We start from the raw sequence: 14660 nt of genomic DNA, 5'->3' as shown, positions 1-14660 counted from the left end.
ACAGAAATATCAGTTCACAATGGATAGTATACAACAGGTTTTGTCCCTTTTAAATAAAATCTGCAGTCTTTTTTCAAAACAGTAGAGCCCTTCAGTACACCAAACTGGACCAGCGCATGCCCATACATGCTCCACAATACTCTTTTATTTGTATTACACTCCCTTGGACAACTAGGGCAGCTAGTACTTCCAGCACTCTGCCAGGTAGTCTGAGTACAGTTCAGGCATCAGACTGTTTCCAGTATGCACTATGAGTGAAACCCCTAGGGCATCTGAACAGATGTTACAACCGTATTCCTGCAAGGACAAAGAATGGGCTGGTTCATTCTATTTGTCAGCACATACAGGCTCTAAATTCATAAGCCAAGGAAGGCCAGAGTCTCATTAATTATTAATTGTTATGACTACTTATAATTAGCATTTTAAACCTGCTGAAATCAAAAGGTAAGGATACGGATACTTACTCATGAGAAAACTGTACCCTGAATGAAAGGCTGTCCTACCAAACTCAGTGTAGGCCTGGTGCTCAGATACTGATTAGTAGGATAACTTAATAACTTTGAATTTAATGAAAATATCTCTGGCATGACTCTCTCCTCTTTAGAAAAAGTGATCTTTATGCACATGGCTGAAGTCTGCTTGGCACAGCTATGTAGTTCAGGGGTATCAGCCTCACTCATCCCATTTCTGGTGACTATCAAGGCCAGCAAAAGGCACAGTGTCGATGCTGCAGTACCAGTGATATTTTAGAGAAACTCCCTTATCTACACAGCCAAAAGAAATCTGCTTGCATTTGCAGGGTTTGCTGAGTTAGGTCTCTCGATCCAGCTACTGGCAAATGCTTTTCAGAGTTGACAAGGTCAAAATTCAAACAGAAAAATAAAAACTATTTTAATTTATTTTAAGAAAACAAGGTTCTTTCCCAAACACACTGCTTTTCCTTAACAGTGATATAGTTTTATCACATATCCTGCAGCGTGTTGCTCTTTCCAGATGTGCACTTTGCTATGAAGTTGTGACACAGAGCTTGTGGGGGCACTTGAACACTACTACTGCTCACCACACTCCTTCAACACACAGATAACGCTCTTACAGGCTGTCTGTATGGAGCTGTATGAGGTTATAATAGTTTACTGGGAACCACAGCAAAGAAGTCAGCATGAGCTTCAGTTGTCAGCTGTGCATCTGCTGTGACCATCAGGCTACTTGTTTCCGTTGATAAATAATGACTATCTCACTAAACATCCACCCTAGAGGTGTGTCTGGTGCTCAGAAGTTACCGCTGATTGGCTTCTTTAGTACAGAGGAGCTGGTGAGGAAGTTATTTAAATTAGAAGAAAACTGAGTATCTATAAAAAGGGATGTTTTTAATGCCATATACATTTAACTTGGTAAACCATGTGACCAACCTCCAGCTGGACTTTATGTCACAGATTACAACCCTTCAAACCAAGAAGTTCAGTCAGTCAGTTTTCTGTCTGCTTCACTGTCCTTTCATCTACTCCAACAGCTTATCTATGAAGATGTTATGGGGAACTGTCAAAAGCCTTGCTAAAATAAAAATAAACAACATCCATTGTTCACACTCCATCCACCAAACTAGAAGTTAGCTGAGCATGATTTTGTCTTGGTAAATTCATGCCAACTACTTCCAGTCAGCTTCTTGTCCTTTATGTGTTTGGAAATAGTTTCCAAGATAACTTGCTTTGTCACACTTCCAGATATGAGGTGAGGCTGACTGTTCTGTAGTTCCCCATGCTCTCCTGCTTGTTCTTCTAGAAGATAGGAGTGCTGTTTGCTTTTTCCAGTCCTCAGGAACCTGCCCATAAATCATGATCTTTCAAAGATAATGGAGGTGGTCTCACAGTAGGACTGGCCAGCTCCCCAGAACTTGTGGGTGCACCCCATCAGATCTCATCAACCTACACATTGTTTATATGTTCCCTAACTTGATCCTGCTCTGCTGAGCAGCACAGCATCAGGAGTGGATTTTTGGGGGGTCTGCAAGTATTGCTGATAGCCTCCAACACCGACTAGCCACAACAGTGCTGACTTTTTGCGTGCACAGTGCAGCCCAGGGGCTTCTTTCTTGCTCCTCATCCATTCCTTGAGGTGAAAAGAAAGGATATGGTGCCAATTTATTATTGAAAAGTAAATGGTGGGAGATGTAGTATGCTTCTAAAGGACAAACTTTAGTAGCTCTGTTATACCAGTGAAGCCTGCAGAGAAATCACCGAGCGAACAGCCTTGGTAATGCAGGTGAGACTGACTGTAATGAGTCCTATTTCGCCTGAACATTTCTGTGGGGAGCAGTCCCAATGGCAAAATTCTCAAGGAATATCTTCCGGAGTTGTGAAGCTTAAGGCTTCCTGGAAGCCAGATCCAAGTGTTCTTCACCCGGACATTCAAAACAGCAAGCACCCAAATGTCTGCCTGCTGTATAAAGCCTGAGCCTCACACCCAGTCATACTAAATTGCCCAGGACAGTAAGGCAAAGAGCTCTGCCGAAGGGTGTTGACGCGTGCAACTTTTAGATAAAAAATAAAAAAAAGACAGCACTGCCCCATCCTGTAACGCGCGCGAGGAAGACGACTCAGCCGCGGCCACCACAAGAGCCGGGCGGCGTGAGGGGGCGGCGGTTGGGCGGCGGCCATTGGCCCGCAGCCGTCGGCCCGCAGGCGGCGGCCGGGGAGTCCCCATAGCGGCGGGTTTCCCTGCCGGCGCGGGCAGCGCCAGGGCCGCTCGGTCACACGGAGGCGCCATTTCCTCCGCCCTTGTTTTGCCCTTAAGCCGCCGTGCCCGCGCCGTGTCCGGCGCCGGTGGCTGCGGGCGGGAGCCGCGTCCCTGTTCGCTTTCTTCTCTACACGCAGGCACGGCAAGGAAACAAGAAGGGGGAGAAAGGGCTGCGCGGCTGACAGCAGCCCGCTCCTAATAAAGCGATGGGGCACGGCAGCCGCGCCGCTCTCCTCGCGCCCTATAAATAGGCTCCGTGCGCGGCCCGCAGGCTTTGGCCGCCCCGGCACGGCAGGCGAAGCGGAGCGCAGTGCAGCGGGTCCGCCGCTGCCGCCAGGAGAGCCTCAGCAAGATGCCCCGGGTAGACGCAGACCTCAAGCTGGACTTTAAAGATGTCCTGCTCAGACCCAAACGAAGCAGCCTCAAAAGCAGATCCGAGGTGGGGGCACTCAAACCCCGCATGCTTTCTTTCCCCGCTCAGCCCTGAACTTCCCCACCCCTCCGCCCTCTTTCCTTCCCCGCTTCATTTTTATCCCCCGCTCTAACGTAGCCGTGCCCTCTCCGATCGAAACGCCCTTTGCGAGGGAGGTGGGTGGATGCGGTGCCACTTTTGGGAGTGGGAAGGGGGGCTGAGAGTCGGGGCAGTGCACCGCTCCTCGGCGGGTAAAAAAAAAGGGGAAAATAAAAGGGTCTGGGGGCTGCCTGCTGCCGACAGGTGCCGCTGCGGAGAGCGGGGGGGAGCTACGCTGCGTGCCGGGTGCGATCCCTACTGCGGCGGTGCGTCTTCGTCCTGCGTTATACCGCTGTCACGCCCGCGTAAAGCCGCGGCTCAGCCTGCCCCGGGCTGCGAGCTCATCGGGTGGCAGCGGGAGCCTCGTGGGTCTGTGCTTCCCGCAAGCCATTGTAACCCGTCCTGTGCCCTGCTCGGCCCTGAGTCTCGTTTGGCTCAGGGCTGCTGTGAGCGGGGACATCCCCGCAGCTATCTCTCGCCCCTGCTCGGGGAAGGCCCCAGAAAATCCGGTGGGGATTGCCTCCCCGGGAAAGATGGCCGCCTCTGGTGCGAAGGTGCTTTCTGGCTCACCTCGTGTAACCCCGAGGCTGAGAAAGGATTTTCTTTGACTGATGAAGGTTTTACGCTGTGATGGGAGATGGAAAGAGGATTAAGCTTTTCTCCAGGGGAAGCAGAGTTGTGAGAGACCGAGACTGAGGGAATGAGGTGGAAGGAGAAGCCTGGAAAGGGCAGGCAGGGGTGGTTGTGTCTATTAGGGGTGCGTGGATGGGGGGCTTGGGGTCAACAGCTGAGCTGATCTTTTTTGCCACTGTGCAGGACTAAGACTCAAGGGACCTTTTCAGTGAAAGGGTCACTTCAGGTTAGCCTTTTCTAAACTACAAGGAGTAATGTCTGGGCTAAGTGGCTCATGGTGTATAGCTACTGCTCACAGGGCACGGAGGCACCTCACACAGCTCTTAGGCCCTCTCTGGCCCTTTGATTTCAGCACCCATAGTCCCTATAAAAGTCACTGTGCCAGCCTGGCAAACAGGTGGAGCTGTGCTCCAGCGAGTGGTACATCACTCTTCCCAGGCGCTGTTGGATATATATTTAGCAGCATGCAGGCTGTGGATAGCAGGATTGCTGGGAAGGGAAAATGATAGGGGGAACATGAGCTGATATGGCAGGGTTGTAGCGGGTGGCTATGATGAACTGTTAAAAGCATTTCAGATGAGAAAAAGTGCATGTCATGGGGGGGAGGGGGGGGTCAGTGGAAACTGATGAAGGTTAAGAAATTGGACACCATCACTGAGGCTATAGCAACAAGAATAAACAGTGTCTGTGAGAGCCAGATCTGAAATGGACAGCCACAGTCTGCCTCAAAACAAGAATATAAATAAATAGTGCTGGCAGAGGAACAGAGGTAGCACACTACAGTGCCTCTTACCCAGCAAGCTTATGCTTTGAGGCTTTTATCAGCAACGGTTTTGCTTTTTTGGTGTGAATGCCTCAATTTGCACAAGGCTAGCTATCTGTGCAGTCAGCTCCTTATCCAGTCTGTGCTGTTTGCAGCTCTTGTGCTGATAGTTGGTTTTGATTCCGTGCACTGTCTTCACTTTCTATCATTTCTTTCTCTTTGAAAGGGTACCAGAAATCTTACAGTTTGAATTCAAACTGTAAAATTGTTGAAAGCAAGGATTGGAGACTGTAGGAATACAGAACTGTCTGTCAGTGGCACGTTGGCATTCCCATAACCTGTTACATTGCTGGACTTAGCCTCTGCAGAATGTCCCATGTTAAGCGCATGGGATATGTAGTCCTCTAATTTTGAATTGGAATTTGTAAATTTAATTAAGTCCTGGGAGCTTTAACAGAACAGCCCAAGTCTTAATATTTTCATATGTCAAAGGTCTAGGTAGGAGTTAAAAAATAAAAACCCATTTTATGATCTTTTTTTTTTTTTTTTCCTGAAGGAACATTTACTCTTGTTGAAAGCTGGTGAGCAGTCCTAGATCTGAAGTTATTTTTTGTAGTGCATAGGACAATAAGCTATAAATTAGCTTTTTCCTCTCAGAAAATAGATTTTGGAGTTGTGGATCTCTGAAAGCGCCAGCTCAGCAGCATTCGATAGACAAAGAGGTCAGAAGGGCTACTAAAGGAAGTTGATATGCTCATCTTGAGTACACAAGAATATTCTTCGCAAGACTAGCATACCATGCCAGAGTAGCTATAGAAAACAGCAGCAAAGATAGCAGTAGTGCTTGTTTTCCATGTGAGAGGAAAAAGAAACCCCACGACTATACAGTATGGAGAAGAAGCAACTGTGGTGGGTATGCTACAACTCCAGAAGTGAGGAGTGGAATAGAGAAGGTGAAACTGAGAAGTGGTTGCTGGTTGCCTCTCATAAAACAAGATGCAGGAAGCACTGAATGTAGTTAGGAGGTAAAGGTCATGCTTTTTATGTAGTATTAAATCAGCTTTGGAATTTATTGCTATGGAATACCAGAGAGACAAAGTATATGAATGTTTTCAATAAAAATACTGGGTGAGTTCTTTGTCCATGAGTGGCTATTTACCTCAGTGGATTGGAGAAGCGTTTTTGTCTTCAGAGGTCTCTAAACTCCATCTTGAGACTTGGGAAGGTGGGCTAAGGAAGGAATCTTTTAAATCTTGCCTTGGTTTTGATGTTTCCTTCCCTAACATTTGGCATTGGATGTTTGGAGAACTAGAGCCCCTCGTAAGTGTGTTCAGCCCCCTGCAGCATTTCTCCTTTTCTTATACTACAAAAGTCTCACTAGAGGAAGTCCTGCAATTATCCTACACAAGTACTGTTGTGACAGTATTATCAGCTGAGTGGATAATTGCATGACCTATCTCTAACTGGTTGGCTAAAGGAAGTTGTATATCAAAAGTTACAGTAGGTGAAAGTGCAGATCACTGACATTAATGGCCTTACGTTTCCTGTGCAGCTTTGCATCTTGCCTCAGACTTTTCTTAAGTTTACTCAAGTTAATTTGAAAGAGACTTTTCCCCTGTATAAGTGTGAGGTTGTGGGTACCATTGTCTGGTACCATTGTCTCTGTAGGACTAGCTGTGTGGTACTCTTTTTCTCCTTGTTTCTAGTTAATTGCATAAAAAGTGAATGAAGTGCGTTAAATGCCTTCCTTGACTATCTCCCCTTGTTAGCTGCAGCAGAAATAGATAAAACAATGCTATGTCAGCAGAGGTGGGTGGAGAAACAGGCCTCCCAGATAGTGAATGGGAAGAAGGGCAAGTCTCAGTTAAAATAAATCCTGGATTGTCCTCTGAAGTGACCCTTCACTTACAAGATTAACAAAATGAGGACCTGTTCCATGATGAGTCAGTGAGACACCAAGTTGTTTCTCTTAAACCAGTGATGAAAAAATTTAAAATCCCCGAATTAATCAGTCAGAGTGTAGCTACAATATGACAGAGCTCAGAATACATTGTGAGTATATGATCAAAGTACTCTATTTTTTATATTGCCTGTTTACTGGTGCTGATCTTCAGTTCATGCCAGGTCACTGGCTGTTCCTGGATTAAGAAAGTGAGGAATAATGAAACTATGAAAGAGCCTTCATTTTCACTGTGTCATTTCAAAATCTAAATAAGTATCTTACTGTTGAGCATTTCTTACATTTCTTTTCCATTTTGCAAGGTGCCAAGCAGACCAGTGGGAGCTGATCAAATTTTTGGTATTCCTCTTGTATTAGAGCAAAATAACTGATGTTACTGCAACCATTTGAGAATGCTGAAGAAGAATTAACTTTGAAGGCAAAGGCTGACACAGTTGTAAGAAAATAACTTAGAAATTAGGTTGCCTTATGGCTTAATAAACAAAGGTATGATTTTTCATACTGTATAGCCAGTAGCTGTAGCAAAAAGTGAACTTGGTTTTGAATTACTATGTTATCATTTACATTAAAGAATGGGACAGAGCCATCTATGCCCTTGAGTCAGAGGAAATTCCAACTCTTACTTCTGTGGAGCTAGGATTTCACCCCTGGTTTCTCCGGCGGCCACACAAACAGCTGAGGTTACTTCTATATAAAATCACCCACAGTTGTCATCGTCCTTTCTTTCCTGATCTGTCTCTTCCAAACTCATCGCATTGTGTTTGTTGTTCTTTTAAATATCAACCCTCTTCTTTTTCTGCAAGAGCGCTCTAATGCAGAAAACAGTACTTCATATTTGTATTTCTTTGTTGTTAGCAAGGCAGAAGTTGTCGTTAATATATGAAATTGAGTGAGGCAATAGTTGAATGAAAGGAGGAATATTTGAGGAAAAGCAAGCAGCATTATTCAAACCTGCTGCCAGTGAAATCAGTCGTAAAACTCCTTAGGAATCAGTCAGTTACTGAAAAGAACGTGTGCTTGCTTATTGCAGGTTGACCTCACGCGCACTTTCACCTTCCGCAACTCCAAGCAGACATACACAGGAATTCCCATTATAGTGGCGAACATGGACACTGTGGGGACATTTGAAATGGCCGTGGTTATGGCTAAAGTAAGTCTTGGTTCTCATTTCTACAACAGTTGGGATCCCAGTGGATAAGGGTGAACAGCCCTTGTTAATTTTTAGCTGCCATTGAGAATGGGGGTGCGAGGAGTTATAAAATGAAGAACTGTAAGGTGTGGTCTTGCTTCAAAGCTGCTGTGCTTTTACAGCAGCACCGTTGCTTGGAGAGAGAGACCCAGATTAGTGAGTTATGTTAGTGGGAATGTTTACTGGATGTAGCTCAGCTTCAGGTGGGGGACCTCTAGAGTTTAGTTCTTGATGTGTATATATGTTCCATTGCAGGAAAAAAAAACTGCTAAGAATGGTTTTGAAAGTGCGGGTTAATGAATAAAACTGCAGCAGTCAGGAGTCTCTAGTTAATTAGCCTGTGGCCTCAAGCCTCACCTTAATCTCTCGTGGCATATAAGCACAAGCAAAATATTGACCGTAACTTTATTAAATGTCAGCAACTTGATCCTGAAATGTTGTAGAAGAATGCTAAGCTACCTTTGGAGAGCTATCTGTAGTAGCCTGGTCCCTTATTGAATGTTAATCATTGTTATTCTTCCATGCAAGATGAGTCTGTACTTAAAATGGGAATTTCTGATATTCTGTTCGTTATTCCATAGCTGAGGGAAAGATGACTAACTTGGACATTAATATAAGTTCTCTTATTTTTGCTAGCATGCAATGTTCACTGCAATTCACAAGCATTACTCTCTGGAAGAGTGGAAACTGTTTGCTGCCAATCACCCAGAATGCCTTGAGGTACATTTTCATACTATAAATTATTGTTTATTGGTTTGTTCTGAACTCACATACCTTGAGGTCTCTTGGGAATACTGTTGTGAAGTGAGGTGTTGGGGGAATGAAGACATTTGCTCTTCTTAAACACATCTGGAGAAGTTGCTTGTCCTGGTTTAGAAAGAGTAGCTGTTTGAGTCTGTTATGGAAGTGCTTACATTAAGATGCAAAAAGCGAAGTATATATATTCCTAGAGAGAAAAGAGAAGTATCCTGAACAAACAAGAAGGAAGGATCTGGGAAATGGTCTGTTTGTGGGCCTCCTGTTCCTGGTGGAGCTGTGATAGTGTTGGGAAAGGGAGAGCAGACACAGAGACTGTGAGTAGGAGTAGTATGGGTGCTGGACTCAAATAGGGATGAGTTTTGAAGCTTGTGAGAGTGTGTGTCTACCATTTACCTCCTTCCACCAATAGAAGAGCGAGTCTCATTATCTCCAGTACTCCTTAGAGTTTGGCACAGTTTTGAAATGTGTCCTGTTTAGGAAAGTGCACTGCATAGCTGTACTGTATCCTTACCTTAGAATTACGTTATGTAGACTATTGATTATAGAATTGTCCGAAAGCCAGTCTATCACTTAGGTTCATCAAGATTCCTTATATGCCGCTATAGGTTAGAAAGTCATCGTGGGAATATCCTTTGACACTTAGGTAGTTCTTGTAGTTCCTCATCAATAGAGCAGGCTCTCCTAGTGAGATTGAATACTGACTTGCTTTGTGTCCCTTGGGTCTCTGAAGAGGTTTTTTGAACCAACTGCCATGGGAACTATTTTTCTGGTGAAAAGAACTCTTACAGAAACAAAGGAGGAAGCAATCTGCTTGTTTTTGGTGGTAGCAGACCCTGGTTCAGCAAGGGGTCTGGACTACAGTCCCCATCCAAACTGCACTGTAGTGTGATTCTGTAGGTCAGAGAAGGATTTGGTGAACTTAAATCCAAATCCCTATCTACTACTCCAAATTTTGCTACTGTTTTCCTGGACATACACCAAGTTAGAACTTCTGTGTCTGTTAATCTAAATATAGCTGAACCTTCTTCTATTTCAGGTGATTATATTTGACTATGATAAGCCACTTGGGAATGAAGTGCTCATAAAGCAGTAGCCTTGCTTTGTTTTAGATGCTGTGAACAAAACAGAGGTAACCTTCCTGGTACTGCCAGGAAGGCATTTATTTAATACTATATAGCATGACTTTAACTAGTTTCTAGCACAGGTTTCCCTTGAAGCCCTCCCAAGACTATGCAGAAGATGTTCAAAGGGTTTTAACTGCATTTTTTTTTTATTTTTTATTTTTTACAAATTGCTACATCGTTTTGTTCTCCCTCTTTCTTTCTAGCATGTAGCAGCAAGCTCAGGTAGTGGAAAAGCTGATTTGGATAAATTAACGAGCATTCTCGAGGCCATCCCACCTATCAGATACATCTGCTTGGATGTAGCAAATGGCTATTCAGAACATTTTGTGACGTTTGTGAAGTCTGTCCGTGCCCTGTTCCCGAATCACACCATTATGGTAAGTCTGTAGAGAGGTTGGAGGGTGTGTGTGTGAATTCTGTCTGTGAAAAGGTCCTGGAGTTTGGCTGATAGGCATTGAGTGCCGTGTAGTAGTTCCACCAATTTGTGTCCTTATTGGAGGAAAAAAAATAAAAAGAGAGAAAAGGAAGACTGACTCAAATGTCTTGCTTTCCAGACAAATATATGTGGACAGATGTTCTTCTGAGAATACAGAGGACAGCTCTTTTCATCTCTCAGTTCAGCCAAGTGTTGAATCTGAGCCAAATGATGATGGTTTAATAACATGTTGGCATTGTCAGTCTTCCATTGCTTAAAATTTCTGTTCAGCGTGTGCTCAGCAGTATGATGTTGACATTTCAGGCTGGGTTGATCCAATTTTTCTACTACTCACATCCTTCTGCCTGCACCAAATGTAACCTCTAGTGATAAAAATACGTAGGTTTATTTTGGTGATTCCGAGCTGAGGTTTCCTGCAGGAATGTGCATATATCTTTGGTCAATTGAGGCCAATAGCAATTTCCAGTTCTTAGTTCACAGGTTGAACATAGGCTAACCCTTGTTTATATGAGAAGAACCATAGGGGACTTGTGTAGTAGTGAATGGGACCATGAGGGAGCAAAACAGTCACTACCAGAGCTTTTCATGCCCCTTCTGTGATATTCCTATTCCTTCTCTGCTGCTGTACTTCTTCTGGTCCTTTTGCACTAAGAGTAAGGTGTTTGCATCAGCAATGGGAATACTTGCAGCAAAGCCCTCCTTCTAATTGTTTCTCAGAGCTTTTGGTGGAGTGAGTCTGAATTTGTTTTCATAAGAATAGCAGAAATTCTCAAGCAGCAGAATCTTAATGAGGCTACCAAACTTTCTTCACACCGCTGCTGCAAAGGAGTTATGTGCTTAGGTAACACTTTCCCACTTGTTCATGCCAAGCATAACAGTTCACACATAAAATAAACATGGCATTAAAGTGATCGTAAGTGCACAGTTTGACTTGTTTCAATAGGGAACTGCATGTTCAAGCAGAGAAGACTTTGTTCTTTCCTCATGTGTCAGTAGAAGGCAGCATTCTTGCCTGCTGAATGATGGCAGCACTGGAAAATTGAGGTGATCTGGAGTGCCTGGTGGGGTCCTGGGTTACCATAGGCTGATAAATAGGCATCTTTCATCACCTCCCAGCAGAAGTGGAAAGCTTTTTGCTATGTCCCCGTTTCTTATGACTTTGGGGAGAACCTTTGAAAGTTTGAAGTGATAGTTGTGAGTTTTTAAAGCTGGCTGCTTCCTGTACACAGTAGTGAGGGAAGGAGCTGTTTCCTTGCTTTGGAGTTAGTAACTAAGCCAGTAATAAGTAATAATACCAATAACTATAATATTGGTATTATATTATAAGTATTATTAACATCTATAATAATTATAGATGTTATTACTCCAGTGGCTTCGGCTTCAAGTGTTGTGGAAGGGAACCTGCAGGGGGTTGGACTTGATGATCTGTTGAGGTCCCTTCCAACCCCTATGATTCTATGATTAAACAGAATTAAAAACAAACAAACAACAAAAAAACGCCAAACCTTTTCCTTATCTGAGCTGGTGAGAAAATTGTAATTCCCTCTTCCACCTCCACACAGACTGTTGACTTTGCTGGCAACTCAACCGAGAAGAATTGCTCTGAAGGCACTTGTGTAAGTGCCAGAATCAGGCCAGATGTTAAATCCAACGTCCTTGTGCCAGTCTCATCCATCTTGCATGTCTGTTAAATGTTTTAGTTCCTTTGCTTGTGTACCTTAAGTTTTTTTCTTCCTATAAGTCTTGACCTGAGAGCACGACGTGTTTAAAACATATGCAGCCCTGACTTATTTACTTGCTTTCTCCAACTGTGGCTCCTCTCTCTTGATTATGGCTTAGTATGGCTGTCGTTTTTCACCTCTTGCAACAGGAATAAACTTTCTTTCCTAAAAGCATGCTAACAGACTTGGAGTGTTTTGTTTTCCAAGGCTTCCAGAGTCTGTGCAGCCTCCGAAATTCTCCAGTTCAGCTAGGGAGAGACACCTATTCCCCATTTCCAAATGAGTTTACTTTACAGTCTACACGAAAATGACCCTTTGAAGATGTTTCTGGCTGAAATACTCATCTAGACTGTTTTTATGGTACTCTGGAAGACATGTCCTGCTGCTGTCTGTTCTCTGGCTGCTTTGATGTTGTTGTGCTATGCCTGCAGTGTGCCATCTGCTGTTGAGGCTTTCAAACAAAAGTGTTAGCAGTTAAATACAACATATAAAAATAAAGGAGCTTTCTCATAGCCGAAAGCAATCTCCAGGACCTTGCAGGCTGTCTTGTTTGCTTTCCTCGGCATGACCATTCATTCCACAGTCAGCTGCGGTGCAGTACAAAACAATAATCCATTCCCAGGTCTCAGGGAGTATGTGCTCCCAGGGGCCACGTAATGGGTTCAGCTCTGAGGCTGAAATCTGATGTGCAAGGCAACTGTGATTAACGTAGTACTCTCTGGGGCCGATACTCCAGTGTAGATGAAGGATGTGTCTTGCGTAAGTGCTTTTCAAGAGCAAGTTTTTCCTTTTCTAAATACTTTTGTAATTACATTTCCTTATTTTCTTCTGCCCTGGATCTTTTCACTCCTGCCTTTTGTAGTGAATTAGAAATATCAGTTTATCCATGGAAGAGAAAAGATACGGAACACAAGTGGGGGCAAAAAAAGGACTGTGTGACTTACCTTGAATTAGATTAGATTGAGGATGGAGGAAAAAGCAGAACTCATGAGAGCCACATGGATTTGGTTCTACTTCCCAGAATCAAGAGTAGTCGTTCAGTTGGGTGTTCTGCTGTAGCATAGCATCAAATTTCTGGGTTGTGCCTCATGTAGATGTTTAAAGCAAAATTTGAGTTGACATTAGTGATGAAGGGACAGAACCTTTCTAGCAGTAAGTGTGGTTGATAGGGTAATTGCTGGTGTTAGGGTTCTTCCATTTTACTGGAGGTCTCTTTAGCAGGCTAAAATATCAGTGCCAGCAAGCTTTACCAAATATTTATTCTGAGTTTTTTTACTGTAGTTTTCTCTTTGTTATACAAAAGAAGCCATGGTGAAAGGAGCTGAGAGCATAGCAGAAAGGAAAAGGCTGAGGCAGGTTCATGCTTGCAAAAGGAGAAGCCCCCACAAGATGCAGGCCAGAGAAGAAGGAGAGCAGAACTTCAAAACCAGAGGCAGAGGGAGACAGGAGGGGCCAGAAGTCGTTATTCCAATTGGAGTCAGTAGCAGCACTTCTCATGGCCTCAGTGGCATCAGAATTCAGTTGGCAGAAACCATGTGGTTGCCTCCTAGTTTTTTTCTCTGCAACAAGCAGCAGTCTAGTTATGGTGTTTCCACATGGGCTGGAGTCCCAAAACAGAAGCCAGCTTGGAATCCCAGGGTCAGAGACAGTGATGCTGCCAAGGCAGTCTTGGATCAGTCGCTGTATTGAGCGCAAACTCCCACCTTGATGTGGGTCAGCCTAGCAAAGGGCATCATCTCTATCTTACTGTAAAGCACCCCTTTGGTGGGTGGGAAGTGTCCTTTGACAGTGTTCTGGTAGTGTGGAAGCACAGACTGCATTTTCCTCTAGGATACAAGAAGAAAGTTTGAGAACTGTTGTCACAGACTCTTCTCCCCAGCTTGATCCATTGCCATTTGTCAGCAGCTTTCAATCAGTGCAGCAGTGTTCCTGTCTTAGTCAGTGTGAGTCGATATTTATAGCAGGCTTTTATGAGGCACAGTATCAAATGCCTGACTGAGATTCAGAGGCTCTACCCTACTGTGTTCACTAATTTTATATCTCTGTCAGAGAAGCTGTAGCCTTTATAATCCTGTTGGGTGAAATCTTGATCCCCCTCAAGTCAATAGTGAAACTCCCTTTGACTTTTTTGAGGTCAGGACTTCCCTCAGGTTTGACCCACAGTTTGGTCATCACGGGTGTGGAATGAGCCAGGGTGATACTCAGTGAAACCTCACAGTGAGGGATGCTACAGCTGAATGTCATCCTCAGTGCGTAAGGCCAGACCCACAGCCAGGGAAATTTGCTAGAGCTCCTAATAGGTGACCATACTGAAAGTATGCTGGTTAGCCTGAGCTGCAGGGGCTTGCAGTTGTTACTGATGCTATTATTTTACTGCCAAAAGTAGCAAAGTTAGATTAGCAGTAAAGTGATTACTAGGGTATATCTTTTTTTCAAGAAAGTTCTACAGCAGATGAGTAATACATTAATATGTTGAGCATTTTTTTTTGCTAATATAATACATCTACCAATTATGTTCCCTGACTGCTTTCCCAAGCGCACTACTTCATACAAGTTCCAATTACTTTGCTTACTTTATGAACCTCCTTTAAAATTAACTAAGAATATCTCTTTAGTCACAGTCTTTTTACAATCATATTATCCATTTTTTTTTTCCCACTTCAAGTGATCTGGGTTTATCTTGGTGTTGGGCTTTTCAAAAGTCCTTTTACCTCTCCTCTGCTGCCATGCTGGCATCAGTGATAAAACAGCCATTGGTTTCAGTGGAAGCAGAGGTCAGCTGGATGGGAGAAAACAGCTTTCCCTGCTCTTCAGCTGTGATACTACAGTTC

At 44.0% G+C, this 14660-nt stretch overlaps 1 protein-coding gene across 1 annotated transcript in view; it reads left to right on the top strand.

The window, feature by feature from the left end:
• Window positions 1-2816: 2816 nt before the first annotated feature.
• Window positions 2817-14660, top strand: part of GMPR (guanosine monophosphate reductase) — a 36327-nt gene continuing 24483 nt past the window's right edge. The window contains exons 1-4 of the mRNA XM_065752332.1: window positions 2817-3172; window positions 7631-7750; window positions 8426-8509; window positions 9876-10049. Of these exons, the coding sequence (XP_065608404.1) occupies window positions 3086-3172; window positions 7631-7750; window positions 8426-8509; window positions 9876-10049 (465 nt within the window). The 5' untranslated portion in view covers window positions 2817-3085. The remainder of the gene's footprint in view (window positions 3173-7630; window positions 7751-8425; window positions 8510-9875; window positions 10050-14660) is intronic.

The sequence above is a fragment of the Cyrtonyx montezumae genome, unplaced genomic scaffold (genome assembly GCF_038088225.1).
Source record: "Cyrtonyx montezumae isolate F1298 unplaced genomic scaffold, pur_monq_1.0 scaffold_8, whole genome shotgun sequence".
In the NCBI taxonomy this organism is placed as follows: domain Eukaryota; kingdom Metazoa; phylum Chordata; class Aves; order Galliformes; family Odontophoridae; genus Cyrtonyx; species Cyrtonyx montezumae.
This window is presented reverse-complemented; position numbering and strand designations above follow the sequence as displayed.